We start from the raw sequence: 20,762 nt of genomic DNA, 5'->3' as shown, positions 1-20,762 counted from the left end.
TCCCCATGCATTTGTATATTTGAGCTATTTTTTGCCTACTTTCTACCAGCTTGCACTGATACTGATGCCAGGGTTCTTGTTTGCGGAGTTGAAGAATAAACTTAGCAAACAGTCAAGGAAGGAGAACCAGGGAGACTTTTATTGAGAGATACAGTGAGAGGACAAACAGAGCTCTTGGCATGAGCCAGGAGGGTACAAGAGAGCCTGTAGTGGTGCGTTGTCTAGTTGTCTAGGGGATTTATAGGTGTTTGAGAGACAAAGAGCTAGGGATGCAGATCCACCAGATGGTCTCTAAATGTTTATCTTTGAAGAGACACTAGGTTTCTTATCAGTTTTCTGGACTATTTTGCAGAGTTAACATAAGAAATTTACTGCTTTGATCCTTTTCCAGAATAGCAGTTTCTTGGCTTGGGAGTATATCAGTCAAGGCTGCTTGTCTTGCTTTCAAGGTGAGCTGATTTACTGACTTGATTAGGGCTGGAGGAGGAAAAGCAGCATCTGGGTAAAGTTAAAGGTAAACTGGGCCTTTTAGCAGGCTGAGGTAAATTTTACAATAGCCTCATTTAATTGACACAAAAAAGACATGGGCTATGTTGAGGTATTTTCTTATCTGGGGGATGTTCAAACATTCCAGGGCAGGTTATTCCTGGCTTTTTAGTTTTACCTAATCTTCACTGAAGAATGCTTATATTCTTAGTGTGATATTTTACTTTAGAGAATTAATGTGACTCTGTCTTTGTTTAATTGTTTAATATGGAGTTTTGATAGGGGTCTTTTTCCAGAGGCCCTCTCTCTACTCTGACTACACCTACGGTCCCTGTCTCAATACTAATAGATTTTATAATGTTATGGGATTTTTACCTTTTTTTCAGCATTAAGTCATTTCACATACCCAGAATGTGTAATTTCCTATTTGATACTAGTGAAAGTGAGCCAGTAAAGGAAGAGCAAGGGGGACTCCATTTTAAGTTAAACCTCCATCTTAAGGCTTAAAGGTTAAAAGGTAATATTCTTAGAATGTCTTAAAAAATTATGGTAAGCCATTAACCTTACCCTATGATCAATAATCAACCTACCATATCTTAGAGCCAAAATGAAATAGTCCCAATATCAATGACTGGTCCCTGTTTTCCCTCAAGGAGAATCATTACCTTGGGGGAGAAAGAAAATTTACAAAATTCTTTTGTATTAGCCTACATTACAGAAACATCAAAGAAGGAGGTTCCTGACCATGTTTTGGGAAGGCCAGTGAGTCAACATCTGCTGACCGTGAAATGGCACCACCAGAAACTTAATGACAGAAAAAAACATCATTAAAGAATTCATCAAGGCCATTTCTCCCAAGTACCCTCTGAACCTATCTTTATAAGCTGTGTGCACAAATCCCTCAAGGAGTGTGACATTCCTCTTTCTTATCTGCTCCCTTGTATACAACTATTCACCTGCTTTCTTTCTTTCAAGTTCAGTCAGTGTTCGTTTCTGTAACATTGAAACTCAAGAACCTGGTCTTTGGGGGTCCGGTAACACTAATATGGAGTGTACTGCATTTTCACGAACAAAATAATGTTTCCCTCCACAAACTACTTTAGAAAAGTAGTTTAATTAAGAGGGTTGACTCTCAGATTGGAATATATAACAACATATAAACTTTCTGTAATAGAAAAAGGCATCTAAAGTAAAAGATTCCAAAAAATGGAGATGCCATAAGTAAACTTGAAAAATAACAAAAAATGTTGAGTACGATAAAAAAAATGCATTACTGAGGGGCGGAGCCAGGATGGCGGCGTGAGTAGAGCAGTGGAAATCTCCTCCCAAAAACACATAGAGCTATGAAAATATAACAAAGAAAAATCTTCCTAAAATAGAGACCACAGGACACAGGACAACATCCAGACCACATCCACACCTGCAAGCGCCTTGCGAAGGGGGTCAGATACAAGCCCCGGCCCGGCGGGACCTGAGTGCCCCTCCCCCCGGCTCCCGGTGGGTGGAAAGAAACCGGAGAGGTTTTTTTTTTTGGTGAGTGCTTTTTGGAAGCCTTAAAGGGACAGGGACCCTGTTGCTAGAGAGGCAGGGTGGCGGGACCGGTGAGTGGGTGCCTGGGACCGGCGCCTGAGGACAGAGGAAATCGCGCGTTTTTCCCCTTTTTTTTTTTCTCTTTTTGGCGAGTGCTTTTTGGAAGCCTTAAAGGGACAGGGACCCCAGTGCTAGGGAGGCAGGGCAGCGGGACTGGTGAGCGGGTGCCTGGAACCGGCGCCTGAGGACAAAAAAAAATTGCGTGTTTTTTCCTTTTTTTTTTTTTTCTTTCTGTTCCCTCTCTCATTGTTGCCGTTGTTGTTTTGGTTTGGAGAGTGCTTTTTGGAAGTCTTAAAGGGGCAGGACAGGTCACTTAGACCAGAGGCAGGGAATCTGGGGATCTCTGGGCACTCTAACCCCCTGGGCAGCAGGGAGCACAGAGGCCCCTTACAGAGATAAATAGCCTCCGAGCCACTCCCTCTCCAACGGGACTCCACCACTTTGGAGGAGCAGCCCCAGCCAGGCCAAGCAGACAGCAACAGCGGAGATAATCTCCATAGCAACCGGGCAGGAAGTAGAAGCCCTGTCTGCACATAGCTGCCCAGCACAAGTCACTAGAGGTCACTATTCTCCCAGGAGAGGAAGGCCACAAACCAACAAGAAGGGAAGCTCTTCCAGTGGTCACTTGTACCAGCTCTGCAAACTATCTCTATCACCATGAAAAGGCAAAACTACAGGCAGACAAAGATCACAGAGACAACACTTGAGAAGGAGACAGACCTAACCAGTCCTCCTGAAAAAGAAATCAAAATAAAAATCATGAACATGCTGACAGAGATGCAGAGAAAAATGCAAGAGCAATGGGATGAGATGCAGAGAAAAATGCAAGAGCAGTGGGATGAAGTCCGGAGGGAGATCACAGATGTCAGGAAAGAGATCACAGAAGTGAAACAATCCCTGGAAGGATTTATAAGCAGAATGGATAAGATGCAAGAGGCCATTGAAGGAATAGAAGCCAGAGAACAGGAACGTATAGAAGCTGACATAGAGAGAGATAAAAGGATCTCCAGGAATGAAACAACACTAAGAGAACTATGTGACCAAGCCAAAAGAAATAATATTCATATTATAGGGATACCAGAAGAAGAAGAAAGAGGAAAAGGGATAGAAAGTCTCTTTGAAGAAATAATTGCTGAAAACTTCCCCAAACTGGGGGAGGAAATAATCAAACAGACCATGGAATTACACAGAACTCCCAACAGAAAGGATCCAAGGAGGACAACACCAAGACACATAGTAATTAAAATGGCAAGGATCAAGGACAAGGAAAGAGTTTTAAAGGCAGCTAGAGAGAAAAAGGTCACCTATAAAGGAAAACCAATCAGGCTAACATCAGACTTCTCAACAGAAACCCTACAGGCCAGAAGAGAATGGCATGATATACTTAATGCAATGAAACAGAAGGGCCTTGAACCAAGGATACTGTATCCAGCACGACTATCATTTAAATATGATGGTGGGATTAAACAATTCCCAGACAAGCAAAAGCTGAGGGAATTTGCCTTCCACAAACCACCTCTACAGGGCATCCTACAGGGACTGCTCTAGATGGGAGCACCCCTAAAAAGAGCACAGAACAAAACACACAACATATGAAGAATGGAGGAGGAGGAATAAGAAGGGAGAGAAGAAAAGAATCTCCAAACAGTGTATAGAACAGCTCAATAAGCGAGCTAAGGTAGGCAGTAAGATACTAAAGAAGCTAACCTTGAACCTTTGGTAACCATGAATCTAAAGCCTGCAATGGCAATAAGTACATATCTCTCAATAGTCACCCTAAATGTAAATGGACTTAATGCACCAATCAAAAGACACAGAGTAATAGAATGGATAAAAAAGCAAGACCCATCTATATGCTGCTTACAAGAAACTCACCTTAAACCCAAAGATAAGCATAGACTAAAAGTCAAGGGATGGAAAAACATATTTCAGGCAAACAACAGTGAGAAGAAAGCAGGGGTTGCAGTACTAATATCAGACAAAATAGACTTCAAAACAAAGAAAGTAACAAGAGATAAAGAAGGATACTACATAATGATAAAGGGCTCAGTCCAACAAGAGGATATAACCATTCTAAATATATATGCAGCCAATACAGGAGCACCAGCATATGTGAAGCAAATACTAACAGAACTAAAGAGGGAAATAGACTGCAATGCATTCATTTTAGGAGACTTCAACACACCACTCACCCCGAAGGATAGATCCACCAGGCAGAAAATAAGTAAGGACACAGAGGCACTGAACAACACACTAGAACAGATGGACCTAATAGACATCTATAGAACTCTACATCCAAAAGCAACAGGATATACATTCTTCTCAAGTGCACATAGAACATTCTCCAGAATAGACCACATACTAGCTCACAAAAAGAGCCTCAGTAAATTCCAAAATATTGAAATTCTACCAACCAATTTTTCAGACCACAAAGGTATAAAAGCAGAAATAAATTCTACAAAGAAAACAAAAAGGCTCACGAACACATGGAGGCTTAACAACATGCTACTAAATAATCAATGGATCAATGAACAAATCAAAATAGAGATCAAGGAATATATAGAAACAAATGACAACAACAACACTAAGCCCCAACTTCTGTGGGACGCAGCGAAAGCAGTCTTAAGAGGAAAGTATATAGCAGTCCAGGCACACTTGAAGAAGGAAGAACAATCCCAAATGAATAGTCTAACATCACAATTATCAAAACTGGAAAAAGAAGAACAAATGAGGCCTAAAGTCAGCAGAAGGAGGGACATAATAAAGATCAGAGAAGAATTAAACAAAATTGAGGAGAATAAAACAATAGCAAAAATCAACGAAACCAAGAGCTGGTTCTTCGAGAAAATAAACAAAATAGATAAGCCTGTAGCCAAACTTATTAAGAGAAAAAGAGAATCAACACAAATCAACATAATCAGAAATGAGAATGAAAAAATCACGACAGACTCCACAGAAATACAAAGAATTATTAAAGACTACTATGAAAACCTATATGCCAACAAGCTGGAAAACCTAGAAGAAATGGACAACTTCCTAGAAAAATACAACCTCCCAAGACTGACCAAGGAAGAAACACAAAAGTTAAACAAAGCAATTACGAGCAAAGAAATTGAAATGGTAATCAAAAAACTACCCAAGAACAAAACCCCGGGGCTGGACGGATTTACCTCGGAATTTTATCAGACACACAGAGAAGACATAATACCCATTCTCCTTAAAGTGTTCCACAAAATAGAAGAAGAGGGAATACTCCCAAATTCATTCTATGAAGCCAACATCACCCTAATACCAAAACCAGGCAAAGACCCCACCAAAAAAGAAAATTACAGACCAATATCCCTGATGAATGTAGATGTAAAAATACTCAATAAAATATTAGAAACAGAATTCAACAGCATATCAAAAGGATCACACACCATGACCAAGTGGGATTCATCCCAGGGATGCAAGGATGGTACAACATTCGAAAATCCATCAACATCATCCACCACATCAACAAAAAGAAAGACAAAAACCACATGATCATCTCCATAGATGCTGAAAAAGCATTTGACAAAATTCAACATCCATTCATGATAAAAACTCTCAGCAAAATGGGAATAGAGGGCAAGTACCTCAACATAATAAAGGCCATACATGATAAACCCACAGCCAGCATTATACTGAACAGCGAGAAGCTGAAAGCATTTCCTCTGAGATCGGGAACAAGACAGGGATGCCCACTCTCCCCACTGTTATTTAACATAGTACTGGAGGTCCTAGCCACAGCAATCAGACAAAACAAAGAAATACAAGGAATCCAGATTGGTAAAGAAGAAGTTAAACTGTCACTATTTGCAGATGATATGATACTGTACATAAAAAACCCTAAAGACTCCACTCCCAAACTACTAGAACTGATATCGGAATACAGCGAAGTTGCAGGATACAAAATTAACACACAGAAATCTGTAGCTTTCCTATACACTAACAATGAATCAATAGAAAGAGAAATCAGGAAAACAATTCCCTTCACCACTGCATCAAAAAGAATAAAATACCTAGGAATAAACCTAACCAAAGAAGTGAAAAACTTATACTCTGAAAACTACAAGTCACTCTTAAGAGAAATTAAAGGGGACACTAATAAATGGAAACTCATCCCATGCTCATGGCTAGGAAGAATTAATATCGTCAAAATGGCCATCCTGCCCAAAGCAATATACAGATTTGATGCAATCCCTCTCAAATTACCAGCAACATTCTTCAATGAATTGGAACAAATAATTCAAAAATTCATATGGAAACACCAAAGACCCCGAATAGCCAAAGCAATCCTGAAAAAGAAGAATAAAGTAGGGGGGATCTCACTCCCCAACTTCAAGCTCTACTACAACGCCATAATAATCAAGATAATTTGGTACTGGCACAAGAAAAGAGCCACAGACCAGTGGAACAGATTAGAGACTCCAGAAATTAACCCAAACATATATGGTCAATTAATATTTGATAAAGGAGCCATGGACATACAATGGCAAAATGACAGTCTCTTCAACAGATGGTGCTGGCAAAACTGGACAGCTACATGTAGGAGAATGAAACTGGACCATTGTCTAACCCCATATACAAAGGTAAACTCAAAATGGATCAAAGACCTGAATGTAAGTCATGAAGCCATTAAACTCTTGGAAAAAAACAGGCAAAAACCTCTTAGACATAAACATGAGTGACCTCTTCTTGAACATATCTCCCCGGGCAAGGAAAACAACAGCAAAAATGAGCAAGTGGGACTACATTAAGCTGAAAAGCTTCTGTACAGCGAAAGACACCATCAATAGAACAAAAAGGAACCCTACAGTATGGGAGAATATATTTGAAAATGACAGATCCGATAAAGGCTTGACGTCTAGAATATATAAAGAGCTCACACGCCTCAACAAACAAAAAACAAATAACCCAATTAAAAAATGGACAGAGGAACTGAACAGACAGGTCTCTAAAAAAGAAATACAGATGGCCAACAGACACATGAAGAGATGCTCCACATCGCTAACTACCAGAGAAATGCAAATTAAAACTACAATGAGGTATCACCTCACACCAGTAAGGATAGCTGCCATCCAAAAGACAAACAAGAACAAATGTTGGCGAGGCTGTGGAGAAAGGGGAACCCTCCTACACTGCTGGTGGGAATGTAAATTAGTTCAACCATTGTGGAAAGCAGTATGGAGGTTCATCAAAATGCTCAAAACAGACCTACCATTTGACCCAGGAATTCCACTCTTAGGAATTTACCCTTAGAATGCAGCAATCAAGTTTGAGAAAGACAGATGCACCCCTATGTTTATCGCAGCACTATTTACAATAGCCAAGAATTGGAAGCAACCTAAATGTCCATCGGTAGATGAATGGATAAAGAAGATGTGGTACATATACACAATGGAATACTACTTAGCCATAAGAAGTGGAAAAATCCAACCATTTGCAGCAACATGGATGGAGCTGGAGAGTATTATGCTCAGTGAAATAAGCCAAGCGGAGAAAGAGAAATACCAAATGATTTCACTCATCTGAGGAGTATAGGAACAAAGGAAAAACTGAAGGAACAAAACAGCAGCGGAATTACAGAAACCAAAAATGGACTAACAGGTACCAAAGGGAAAGGAACTGGGGAGGATGGGTGGGCAGGGAGGGATAAGGGGGGGGCGGAAGAAGAAGGGGGGTATTAAGATTAGCACGCATGGGGGGGGAGGGAGAAAGGGGAGGGTGGGCTGCACAACACAGAGAGGACAAGTAGTGACTCTACAACATTTTGCTAAGCTGATGGACAGTAACCGTAATGTGGTTGTTAGGGGGGACCTGATATAGGGGAGAGCATAGTAAACATAGTATTCTTCATGTAAGTGTAGATTAAAAATTAAAAAAAAAAAGAAAGAAAGAAAGAAAGAAAGGAAAGGGGGATTACTCCTTGATAGGATAAAACTACTGGTAAATCAAAGATCAACGCATGCTTTAAATATCCTTAATGTTGATCACTTAAAGGGTGTCAGATGATCAGCTATGGAGGTATTCTTTTCTGATAATATTCCTTTCTCTTAATAAAAAAAAAAAAGCAGTTACTGTGTGCTGACCTCCAATGAGTTCTGCAGAGTGGTATAGAGGGCATGTCAAAGTTTGGGCAAAGGGTCTGTTTGTTTCTATGCAGAAGATCAAGGCCGAGCTTGGATACCCAGAAAATGAACTAAGATACGATATGAGGAGGAGCTTCCGGTATCAGCACTCTCTGGAGGACTTGTGCCGGGGGATGATCATCAAAAAGCCTCCACAGGGATCTGGACGATGCTGCGGTTGTGGCTGCATCCAGCCACCGTCTCCTGGACTTGCCATAGGAATGAGGAGGGAGATGTCTAGGCTGGCATGTGCATGCAGTGAGACAACGAATTTGACCGGATCTGTACTGTTGGAACTCAACCAGGAGTTGGGAGGGGTGCAAGTTGTAGCGCTCCAAAATCTCATGACTATAGACTATCTACAGTTAAAAGAACATATGGGATGTGAACAGATCCCAGATATGGGCTGCTTTAATTTGTCTGATTTTTCTCAGACTGTTCAAGTACAGTTGGACAATATCCATTATATCATAGATAAATTTTCACAAATGCCTATGGTGCCTAAATAGTTTTCTTGGCTTCACTGGAGATGGATGGTAATTATAGATTTGCTTTGTTTATGTCACCGTATTCCTGTTATGTTAATATGTGTGTGCAAATTAGTTAGTAGTTTAAAACCTATACATGCTTAAGGTAGTCTACAAGAAGATATGTCAAAGAAATAATCAATCCTCCCATGTTTCCTTCCATATGCTACATCTATAGCTTTTCTTCTTCCTTCCTAATTACAACCCTTAAATAGAATTTGTGCCTCATATCGAATTTACCGAGTATCATAATTCCTCCAGGTGGTAAAGATACCTCGAGACAAGTGCTGGGCATAGAAGCCACAGGGCATAAATCTGCAAAGAAGTAAAAAGCTAACCTTTTCAAACAATATGGCTTCTCTCTCACTTACCAACTTTACATTTCCCTGTATGGCCCCGGAAGATGACTGGTTAGCCAGAGACGGGTAAGATTCCTCAAGGGAGGAACAACCTAAGACAGGCACAGTCGCAGGGGGGCCATCAGGTGAGAATTTGGGGATCAACAGAGGTGAGGCTCAGAACCTCACCCCCCCTGCTTTGAGAGAAATCTTCTGCATCCGTGGATGTCTTGCTGCCCTTGTCTAGCCTGGATTAATACTTAGTCCATAGGCACACACCTGATCATCTGATCATCTACATTTGCCCTCTTACAGCACTAAACTATGTTTTCTACCTTTATCTTGCATCTACCTACCACTTCAGCATTTTATTAAAAATAAAAATAATAATAATAATAAAGGGAGAAATGTGGGATCAACATATAAATCAAGTACAAAAATCAAACGAATATTCATATTTGACCTGATTGTTTATAGGTCATAATACATGATCAAAACCGAAAGTTTCTGTGATGAATGCCCTTGTACTGTTCACCATGTAAAAATTTATTCACTATGTAAGAATTCATTCACCATGTAAAACTTGTTCGTTATGCTTCAGAAGATTGGAGACTGACGAGAATTAGGCTTGAGATGGATTAATGATTGTACATTGAGCATTGACCCCCCTATACTGAATTTTATTGTTGTTAACAACCATTTGATCAATAAATGAGAGATGCCCTCTCAAAAAAAAAATGCATTACTGTGGTGACAAGAAAGTAAGAATATTCCCTAAAAGTAAATAAAAATTAAGTTAATAAGTGAATCCAAATTGCTCAAATTGGGATGTCAAAGCTGAGGCGATTTCCTTCAGAAAAGGACAGTACTTATTGGTTTAATGTTCTGGGGGATCCACATGGTAATTGTAACCTGAGGACCACCTGGGCTTGTGAATATTATTTGAGGCGGTCAGTAAGAGATGCTTTTAGCTTTGTTCATTCACTCAAGCCCAGAGGTGGATCACTGTTTCACCTCAGTCCCAAGATTCCCAGGAATGCTGTACCAGCTCCTTCCACCCAAGCCAGGGTGACCTTAAGTGGGGCAAACTGGATTGGACTATAGATCCCTCTGAGACTCGGATGTCCTTGCCCACCAGTGGGAGCCTGCTTCCAGGACCTCAAAAATAACTTTGTTATGTTTGTTTGCTGATGAATGTGAGAAAGACTGTCCCCAAAGGCTGATATTTGCAACAACTTCTGTGCCTACAGGGCCTCACCCAAATATCTGGCTCAAACCTGGGACTCTGGCATTGATGAAGGTCATTCTAACTGCTGTGTAGAGAATATATTGGAGGTGAACACGATGTCCAGGCTCCTAGGTGGTCCGTCTGGCATAGAATTCGAACACTCTCTGTAACTAGTATACAGATACAGGTACCTGTTGTTAGGAAATCCAATCTGGGGAGATCCAGTCCCTGTGCGCTAGGTGAGACCTCAACCTAAGAAAGGGTTCTTGACTCTGATCAAGAAAGAGTTCATGAGCAGGTCAAGCAGGTACAAGCAAACAGTAGTTTGATAAAGCAAAAGTACACACTCAAGGAAGGAGTGTGGGCATGCTTGAGAGGTGAGCAGCAGAGTAATTGAGTAAAGCAAAGCACACACTCAAGGAGGGAGTGCAGGAGTGCTCCAGGGGTGAGCAGCATGGTGGGGTTGGCTTGGGTGGTCTTACAGCTGGAATTGAAGCAAGGGGTGAAATTTTCATTGGGAAGGTGGGGTTTTTCTCAGACTAGGGAGAGGATTCCTGGGAAACAGGGTGATGCTCTTTTTATCCTTAGATGATCTGCCTCAGAACTGTCATGGCAACAAGCAGTGTGACTTTTAGTATGCTAATGAGCCTATAATGTATTCTGAGGTGAAGTCAGGGTCAACTTCTCCTCCATGGTGGAACCAGTTTTGACAGGTCTATTCCCTCCCCACATCCAGTGAGAATAGTTTACATGGGCTGTTTAGAATATAAACAAGCACCTAACTGAATGTAAACACTGGCCAAAGTCCCCAGTCCCCTCCCTGCTCATGTCTGGCTATCTACCTACTATAACATAACTAGTCCTTCTGGATACAGATTCTGTAGGCATTCTGTGGACTCCATTCCATTATGTTTACTAATTGCGTGATTAAGATTTAAGCATTCCTGTAAAGCTTTCTTTTGGTTGTCTAACTTAAAATGCTGAAGAAGTGTCCAATGTATCAAATGATTTCCTAAGAGCCACTGAAATGGTTGATAGGAAAACATGATTTGCATCTGTTATTTTGTCCACCAGGTAGCTATTCCTCAGAAACCCCAAGTGCAAGGTGATGCCCCACCTCTACCTGAGGTTTAGCTCTGCTGTTTGTATACTTTTGGCTCCAGGTATCCTTCCTAGGTTAACTGAAGGAAGTTGAGGGTTGAGTGAGCATGTGATAAGGGGGATGGTTAAATGGGTCAGATCTGTTGTTTGCTTTTCTTCATTTGATGGGCAGGTAGTCTCACTCCATTTCTCCTCACAGGAGAACTCAGGCAAGCCCAAGAGGCCCTAGCCTTGGGTTGCAGAGTCACCCTATGAAGTCCCTTAGCCCAACCCAGACTTCTCTTGGTCTCCAGGTTCTGGAGAACATGGATTTTCTGGGCCTTTCAGGTGATCATAAAAAGGAAATTTCTCTCAAGTTGTAGCAAATAGCCTTCCTGGAGAAAAATATGTATTATCCCACTCCCCCTACCCCACACACTATGGCATTTTCCTTTATCTATAAATAATTCTGAGAGATCCTAAGTAAAACCAGTCCCTAATCACTTTGTGCTTCCAACCATCCCCAACCATCTGAATTGATATCAGCTTTCCATCTTGAAACAAAGAGTTAAAAATCAGCTTTTAACTGTATTGAATGAAAGATTTCACATCATTGCTTTAGTTTTAACATTAAAAACTGAATTCAAAAATAAAAGTAAGTTCATAATATTCCAAAATTTTACTTTTGATTCAAGACATTATTAGTAACCTACTACTATATAATACAATATTTACTTCTAAGAAGTTGGATGTTAAAATATATAGAGTTGTGATATAATGATTAATAAGAAATATATATTTGGTCATTCAGATGAGCAAAATATATTTCCCAGATACATTTGGACTTCATCCAGTTCCTGAAAAATTCTTCAGGCCATAAAGGTGAAGGGTGTCTTGCTATGTTAATGAAATTTTTGGACCCCACCCAAAGGTAACGGCTGGTTGCCAGGGGGGCCAACCATTTGATTAAAAGGTGGGAACTTTTCAGCCACCAGTCCCCATACCCTAACCCCTGGAGTGAAGAGGGCAGAGGGGCTGGAAGTTCAATCAGCCAATGGCCAATGACTTAGTTAATCCTAACTATACAACAAAGCCCTTACAAACACCCATGAGAAGAGCATTTGTGCTCCCTTTTGCATTTGTAGCTTCTCATGTAATTCTGAACTAAATTTAGTTTGCATTTAGGCCAGAGGGGGTTCCCAGCTCTGGGCAAGTTTGCACTGGATTTGGTAAGACTGAAAAACAACAATGGAGCACTGGGGGTGGGTAAAAGGGTTTATACCAAGCTTTGCTCCCCCAGTGGCAGGTTGAATGCTGGAATCATGCATGCATCTGGCAGGTCTATTTTCATCTCTGTCTTCTGTCTCTGCTCATGCTTCAGGCTCTGCTCTACCCCAAACACTGGGAGGAGCTCTTTATATAGCTACACAGGCAATAATGGCTTATTGCCAACAAGTGTGTAAACATTAGCCTGTGCAGTAGGCCGATTACAACATTAAGTAGATTAGGGTCAGGTGAAGATCCTGGCTACTGAAACCTCCATTGACCCTACAGCAGCCTGCTTCTCTTGTCAGAGGAATATCTTCTAGGTTTGGGGAACCAGAAATCTTCCAAGTGCTACTGAGCCAGTCCCCAAGTTCCACCAGGATAGAAGCTCCTTTACTTGGGACCTTGCCCTATGTCTCTCTTCATCTGGCTATTAATTTTTATCCTTTGCAGTATCCTTTATTAAACTGGTAAATGCAAGTGTCTTTCTGAGTTCTGTGATCCCCTCTAGCAGATTAATTGAACCTAAGGGGGAGGTCATTGGAACCTCCAAACTGTAGCTGGTTGGTCATAAGCACAGATAACAGCCGGGCGCTTGCAACTGGCATCCGGAGTTGGGGTGGAGGCAGTCTTGTCGGATGGAACCTTTATCTGTTGGATGTGGTGGTGTCCTCAGGCAGATAGTGTCAGAATTGAGTTCTCAGACACCCTGCTGGTGTTTGAGAATTGCTTGGTGTCCTGCTTGGGAAGACCCTTACCCCCCTGCTACCCCCCCCGCCCAAATACCCCAATCACCCCCTGCTCCCACCCCCACACAGGAATTGGGTCCAGGAACCTGAACAGAAGAACAGAACCCAGTAGTCCTGGTCATTTTTTAAAATCATCACATTTTTCTTTGTGTTCTCAAGATCTCATTAACCATCTTAGAAGTTCTCTAAGCACTGACCTCTGAAGAGCAAAAACAGAGTTCTCAGTGGATACAAATATTTATCTTCATCGAAAAATTAATTTGTCTTTAGTATTGCTAGGTAAGGATATGATATCCTCAGAACCAGACTGTAACAAAACTTCAGTTTTTTTTCAGGAAATTAACAGCTATAAAGAAATGAAAATCTCAGAGAGATAGAATATAAGCTCACACAAACCACTGTTGTTCAATTTCTTATTCAGATATCTTACTCCTGGAGGAGAGAGAAATAAGAGAAAACAGTGAATGTCATTCCTGGGCAAAAAGAGGAATGAGGAAATATAAACATAACAACATTTAATTAGGTGATCAATTAAAGAGAGTGTTAGCAAAGATAATTGAATCAACAGATACTTTCAATACTCATTTTGAAAAGTTTTCTTTCTAATTTTAAGAGATAAAAACAGTATGAATTTCAATATGAATTTCAAACATTTTTCCTCTGTCAATCTGCAAACTAAGAGAAGAACCTGCAAAAAAAAAAAAAAAAAAGACTTAGGTAATAGACTAATTAGTCAGGTTTAAAATCACTAAGAGCTGACTGTCAATACACTTTGGTATTAGAAAGCATACCAGAGTTTGTTAGGAGTTTAAATAGTCAGTGACAGAACGCAGAGAAAGAAATGAATAAAGAAGGTGTATAGAGAAAATTGAAGTGAGATCTTTGGGTCCTCCCCAAATCTTCTAACGCAGAAGAAAAATGACTGCTTGAAAGTGTGGCCAGGGAATACCAGTAGTGCCTGGGCTCACTGCATTAGGGATGTTGGTCTTCACTTCCAATAATTCAGGGTTCTGTGGAGGAGACTCTTCTTTGTGGGGAAGGGGAAATTTGTGGTGGCCAGAGCAGAGCTTTTTGGTTCTTTGAAACTTTGAACTTTGAGAAGTTCTCTGGATAGCAAGAAGGAGAGATTTGACTTCATTTTGGGGAAGGCCTTTCTGTTGTTATGTGAAAACCACTCTAATGGGCCCGTTAGCAGTAGGAACTGAAGCAAGTCTTTTTCATCTGACCCAATGTTTTGGGGGAAAATTGTGACATCCCAATTAATCTGAAAGTTCTAGAGTTAGACTGAGTAGTCAAGTGATCTGATGTGTTAATAGTTGTGTAGTTGACTCATGTAATTTGTTATTAGTGTATCTGCCTAAATACTATATATATTATATATGTATATATACTAAGTACATATATATACTAAATGCAGTAGCTCAGAGTTGTCCTAGTTTTCAAAAGAAATTTTATTATAATGAAAGTACATTACAGTTGTTTAAATTTAGAAAACTTTGAAACAGGATTAAAAACCAGAAATCAAGATAATGGAACCTCTCAAAGGCAGATGGAATAAATTACAATTTTACTCTTGTTCCACCTCAACCATATAAGCAGATATTTCTCCACAAAAAATTTAGAAATATTGAATAACTTAGGGCTCATGACTACTTTTAGAGTTTTTGCCCCTTCACAAAATAAAGTTTTAGGATCATAGTTAGTACTTAAATACTTGATTGATATAAGATTTTATCTGTTAGGAAAGAGTTTAGTTCAAGCTTACTTATAATGTCTTTATAAATGAATGTACTATTCAAGGTGGATTATATACACCAATTTAATAGAGAGGCCCTAGCTACAGGCATCCAAGTCTCCATCCTTTAAATCAGTGAAAGAAAGGAAGTCCAAGCTTTTCAGTTTAGCTTTGGCATTGTCAGTGAACTCCTTGGAGGCTTTCTGCAGTGGAGGCCGGGGTGGGCCCATTGGAATTCCAGAGACCACAGTCATGATGGCTTTAGTCTGTGACACTCCGAAACCTAGACAGGAAAAGTAAACAAGGAAATATGACCAGCACTGCCCACTTTGGCATAGACACCCCAAGGAAGAGATCATACGATTGCCACAATAGGACAAGGTGGAACTAAAAGATGGGAATATTTCCAGTCAATATGATAGACTGAGCAGACATAGGAGATCCCTCTTCCTGCTTCTCACATATAGTGTTGGAAAATTTTTAAGAAATTGAAAAACTATAAAACAAAACAAAGTAAGACTCAAAGTCAACCTCAAAAGCAAGGAGGAACCAAACGATATCCTGAATACAGAGGTCAGGGTGATGAGGATGAGCTGAAGCCAAATGGTCAGTTAGAATAATCGGACTGAAGGACATATTATTGTTGATCGAATGATGAGGACTTCATTGGTAGGATAGAATGTAGTTCAAGCACAGCTAAAAAGCCCTTGAGAAGGGAGTAGTATGGTAGTTTGTAAGATAGTTTATGACTCAGTGCTGCTGTTTTAGAGCTGCTGCTATAAAGTTAGGGCAGGGATGCAAGATGAAACCTTTGGTTTGTGTTTAGCAAGGAACTATAATTAAATTCCCTGTGTAAAGCTGGTAGCCAGCCTTCTATGACAAGCAACAGAAAAAGATCATGTGAAAGAAATTCCAAGTCTATGCCATAAATGAATGCTGGATCCACATTTGCATTATGCACTTGGTACAGGAACTAGATTAAGAAATTAACCTAAATATTGGTTAGAAATGGTGAAACTATAGTGTCCTAACCGTGGCAAATGGAAAACCACTTGGTAAGACACCTAACCTAGAGCACAATGGATTCCCCAGAAAACAACAGTCTCTGAAGATGAGTTAGGAGTTAAAAGTCACAAAGCACATGAGGAAAAAGAAGTTGTACCAAGAGTCAACAAATGCACAACTGACAAATTTCATATCCTGAGAAAGGATGATACAAAATTCTGGAAGAGACTTCACAGAGGTAAAGGAAAGAATAGAAGCCACAAGACAAGAGAGGGGCATATAAATTTTAAAAACCAGGAGAATATTTTTAAAAGCCAAAAATGAAATACTAGAAAAGAAAAATACATATTCAGTGAAACTAAATAGTTGAAAACATAGCTAAAGATAGAATTAGTGATTGTAAGGGTTGATCTAAAGAAATAATCCAGAATATAGCACAGAGAGAAAGATATTTGCTTCTTAACTGGCTATTTCTTTCACATCCACGGTATGAGAAATAACTTTCCTTTGCTAAGTTAACTTAGTTATAGTAGCAATTGAGCACTGTGATGGAAGATACTAGCATGACTATATACATAGAATATATTTGATGAATGCAAAATGGCCCTCCTGGGCTTATTGTGAATGGTGGAATATGGAGTTACCTTTATTATAGGACTAAAAATATATTAACTCTCTTTTTGACTAAACTATGAAAACTCTGACCCCCAAGAAAGTTTGAAATGAGTTTTTTTTAAAAATTTTTATTAAGGTTGAAATGAGTTTTTAAAAGGTATGTTCTTTTATATCATAAAACTATCTTCAAGAGTCCCCTTTTAAGGTGCAAATATTATGGCAAAAGTGTAAAGCCTTTCAGCCAATATCAAGAGCTTTGTTTTGCAAAAATGTTGCTTTATCACTGCTGTTACACAAAATGATCTTATATATACATAGGTACAGTTTCAGTTCTAATTTTAATAGCTTGATATTTACTTCAGTGCACCTTAGGAACATAAAACTATCACACCAAACCCCAAACCTACAATTCTGTGAAAAGTATTATTTAGAACAAGGAAAGAATAGTAGGTAATTAATAGTACTGGTGGCATACAAATATTACAAAAATAATTAAAGCGGGAAAGCAAATGGGAAACAATGTGTTTGAAGGATGCTAAGAGCTAGCTGAGAACCCTGTTGAGAATGAGGGGCCTAATACATAACAACAGGTGCTTGGGGCTCAGGAGAAGTTGCCAGGTGAGGCAGAAAGGCTCTGAAAAGGAGGAGGGAGGTCTTCCAAGAATAAACCTAAAACTTTCCCTAGACTTGACCCAGATTCTCAGGGAAGGCCTCTCTTGCAGAAGTGGAGTGAATGGTGGCATTTGTCATTTGTCAGGAGACTCTGGTGAGGTTTCTGTATTCTAAATTCACTATATTTCCCTCAAATTTTACTTTGTCATGTTATCTAAACCTCCATCCATTTAAGCTTACTTGAATTAATAAACTATTCTTAAATTGCAAATACTCTTGGGAGAGCTGTCAGTCATTCTCAAGTTAGTAAGATCCACATTCAGACTGCCTTCCTCCAAGCACTTAGGCTGAAATCAGCCAGGGTGGCAGTGGAATTTAAATGAGCTGAGGCAAATAAAGAGAGCGAATGCTGATGGTGTAGGAGAGAAGGAATAAATAACAGTGTGTGTATGGACTGGAGACGCAAACCAAGTGCTAAAATGGAGGAAAGAGCTTTGTATAAGGATACCAAAGACCTGCCAACCAGGTTCACACTACCATTTTATAAGTCTGGCTCTGAGGGTTAGGGCTAGAAATAAATCTCTGTGTGCACAAAGTGTTCTTGTTGAACCCTCAGAGAAAGTGATGAAGTTCCATCTCCTTTACACTCTCCAGTAGCAGACAAAGTGGGAAACTTACCTAGTTTGAGCACAAAGTTGATAAATCTCTGAATATGAAACTGGAAAGGAACAAACAAATCTGTAGTCAGTAATACTGAACTGTGATAACGATTTAAAGAATTTAGAGGTTAAATTACAGAAACCCCAAACTAAAAAGTTTATTTCCCCAGGATACACACTTTTGTTTTCTGAAAGTCTGTCAGAGTGAAGAAAGACAGCCAAGAGAGGATGCTTGAGATCCATCCAGGATAAGGTAGGATCTTTTCATACATAAAAGCTTCACAGAAAGGTCTCATGAAGAAAAGAGCTCCAGTGACAGAACTGCTTAACAGTTAAAGGAGAAGTCACCCTTAGCCCCTAGCTTACATAGGTGAACTTTTCAGCTAGTGTAGTTCTCAAACTAGGGTACACAAACCTCTGGGGTACCTTCTAAGACATGTAAGTGGCATTTGGCTAAGGCTAAGATTTATGGGAATCAATTTCTAGATCCTCAACATCCCTAATGCTATTCTCAAACTGCTGAGAATAAGAACATGCACGTAAATGGAGGAGCAAATTGTCCTTTTATGTTTCCCCTTCCTTCTTCCCACTTTTGAACAAATAAAGACATATGTCCTGTATCATTGCCTTGGGACCCTTCTGGGAACCAAATAAAGGAGCAAACCAGGGTGTTGGTATTGGTATCAACAAAGAGAGTGACAGTGATTCCTCTAATTAATGGATAACTAGTGTTCTAAAAAAGTCACAGTGTTTTCAATTTTTTGCTTTCAACACTGCTTTCAGTGTTGCTACTCAGGTTGTCAGCTGAAAAATAATTAAATGATCAAACATTCTGTGATTTTTGGCACATGACTCAAAAACTGTTCAAAGAATTGAGCAGCATTATTATAACACAATTTCTTCCATTCTTATCTACTAATTTATATGAACAGTGTTTCATAGTATTTAGTTCTCTAAAAACAAAAAAAAAACTGTATTAATGCTGAATGTTAAATCATACTAGCATTAAATAATATGTAACATTCATCCATGAACTCATGAATTCATAAAAAAAAGATTCCCATCCATCTCATTAAGAGATGTATTATCAATAATACTTTACTTTTATGTTTTTTTAATCAATTGTATTTTAGTAATAAAAAATTCAATGCAGAATAAAATTTTAATACCCAGAACCTTACAAATATATATGCATATATATATAAAAATAGAACTATCACATGACTTAGCAGTTTCACTTCTGGAAATTTACCTTACGAAAACAAAAATCACTAATTCAAAAAGGTATATGCACACCTATGTTTACTGCAGCATTACTTACAATAGCCAAAATACAGAAATAACCTAAATGTCTACTGATAGATGAATGGATAAAAAGAAGTGGTACATATACACTATGGAATACTACTCAGCCATATAAAAGTGAAATCTTGCCATTTGCAACAACATGGATGGACCTAAAGTGAAGTATAATAATATTTAAGTGAAATATGTCAGACAGAGAAAGACAAATACCGTATGACCTCACTTATATGTGGAATCAAAAAAACAAAACAAACAAAACTGAAATAGACTCATAAACACAGAGAAAAAACATGGGGTTACTAAAGAGAGGTGGGAGGGAAGATGTGTGAAATTGGTGAAGGGGAAAAAATTTTGTAAGTCTGGTATCTTGATCTAGGCAATGGTTACATAAGTACATATACATGTCAAAATTCACCAAATTGTATACTGAGATTTGTGCATTTTGTTGTATGCATCTCAATTAAAAAAAAAAAGAAGCCACTAAGTAGAAGGGTCCACATTATAGCTGTTTCACAATTTACTTTGTCTTATGGTTTCCCTGTGATTCAGCTCAGAAGAGGTTGGAATATTCAGAAATAACTTTTTCTGGAAAACTAAAGAGAAAGAAAATAAGCCTTGAATACAAAGAGATGGTACAGTCCACACAATTTAGACTTCTTCATTAAAACCAAAGTCTTGCTAATGTTTAGTTCACGTGGCATAGCTTTCTAAGTCCCTAACCCTGATGGTCTGGGGCTGAACAAAGGTGAATATTAAGTAAGCTATTTAAACCTTAAGCAGGAAATAGACTCAGGCTGGCTCAACATTCTGGACTGAAGGGTAGGGAGTAAGTGATCACTCCTGGCAATTGCTTTCTCGTGTTCTCTTGGAGTTGGACCTCTAACCTCCAGGATGCTTTGCATTTCTGCTCTATAATCTCTGATTGCCCTGATGGCAGCCCATCTTGCTCAAAAAGATCCTTTATCTGAGCTTTGTTGGGACCCACTGCCTGCTCTGATTTTGCTTGTGCTTTTCGTTCCCACTTATTTTCTTGGGATTCTCCTCAGTCACTTTTGTTATCCTGAAAATTGCAGTGCTTCTCAGCCTCCAAAAGTTTCTCTTGTGCCTATCCTCTTTCTTTCTACCTTACTCCATTTACCTAAAGTACATACATGCACTACCTAGCTGCTGAGATTGGTTCTATACTCCAGTGAGGCTCTTGGTTCTCTGGAAAGCAAGACTGTCTATCATGGGACATTAACGGCAGCCACCTTTTTCCTGGGATCTTCCCTGTTAACACATGAGCTCCTGCTGCTTTTCTCCCCCTCTTTCAAAGCCAGTGGCTCCTTTTGGATAACTCACTGGGTTCCTGTTTCTGCCTGGTGGTTGTTTCCAGTTCTCAGCCTGACCTGCCCTGACTTTGGATTAAGCCTCCC

General features: G+C 39.5%; 2 protein-coding genes across 3 annotated transcripts in view; both read right to left on the bottom strand.

Annotated features, from left to right (window-relative positions):
- The window catches only part of DHX9 (DExH-box helicase 9), a 260,921-nt gene that overhangs the window by 55,863 nt on the left and 184,296 nt on the right, over window positions 1–20,762 (bottom strand). The window lies entirely within an intron of this gene.
- Window positions 14,844–20,762, bottom strand: part of NPL (N-acetylneuraminate pyruvate lyase) — a 35,369-nt gene continuing 29,450 nt past the window's right edge. For both annotated transcript variants that reach the window (XM_037021086.2, XM_073216871.1), the window contains exons 11-12: window positions 18,062–18,101; window positions 14,844–15,434 (exon numbers count right to left, since the gene is read on the bottom strand). In XM_037021086.2, coding sequence (XP_036876981.1) covers window positions 15,250–15,434; window positions 18,062–18,101 — 225 coding nt within the window. In that variant the 3' untranslated portion in view covers window positions 14,844–15,249. The remainder of the gene's footprint in view (window positions 15,435–18,061; window positions 18,102–20,762) is intronic.

Source organism: Manis javanica, chromosome 11 (assembly GCF_040802235.1).
Source record: "Manis javanica isolate MJ-LG chromosome 11, MJ_LKY, whole genome shotgun sequence".
In the NCBI taxonomy this organism is placed as follows: domain Eukaryota; kingdom Metazoa; phylum Chordata; class Mammalia; order Pholidota; family Manidae; genus Manis; species Manis javanica.
This window is presented reverse-complemented; position numbering and strand designations above follow the sequence as displayed.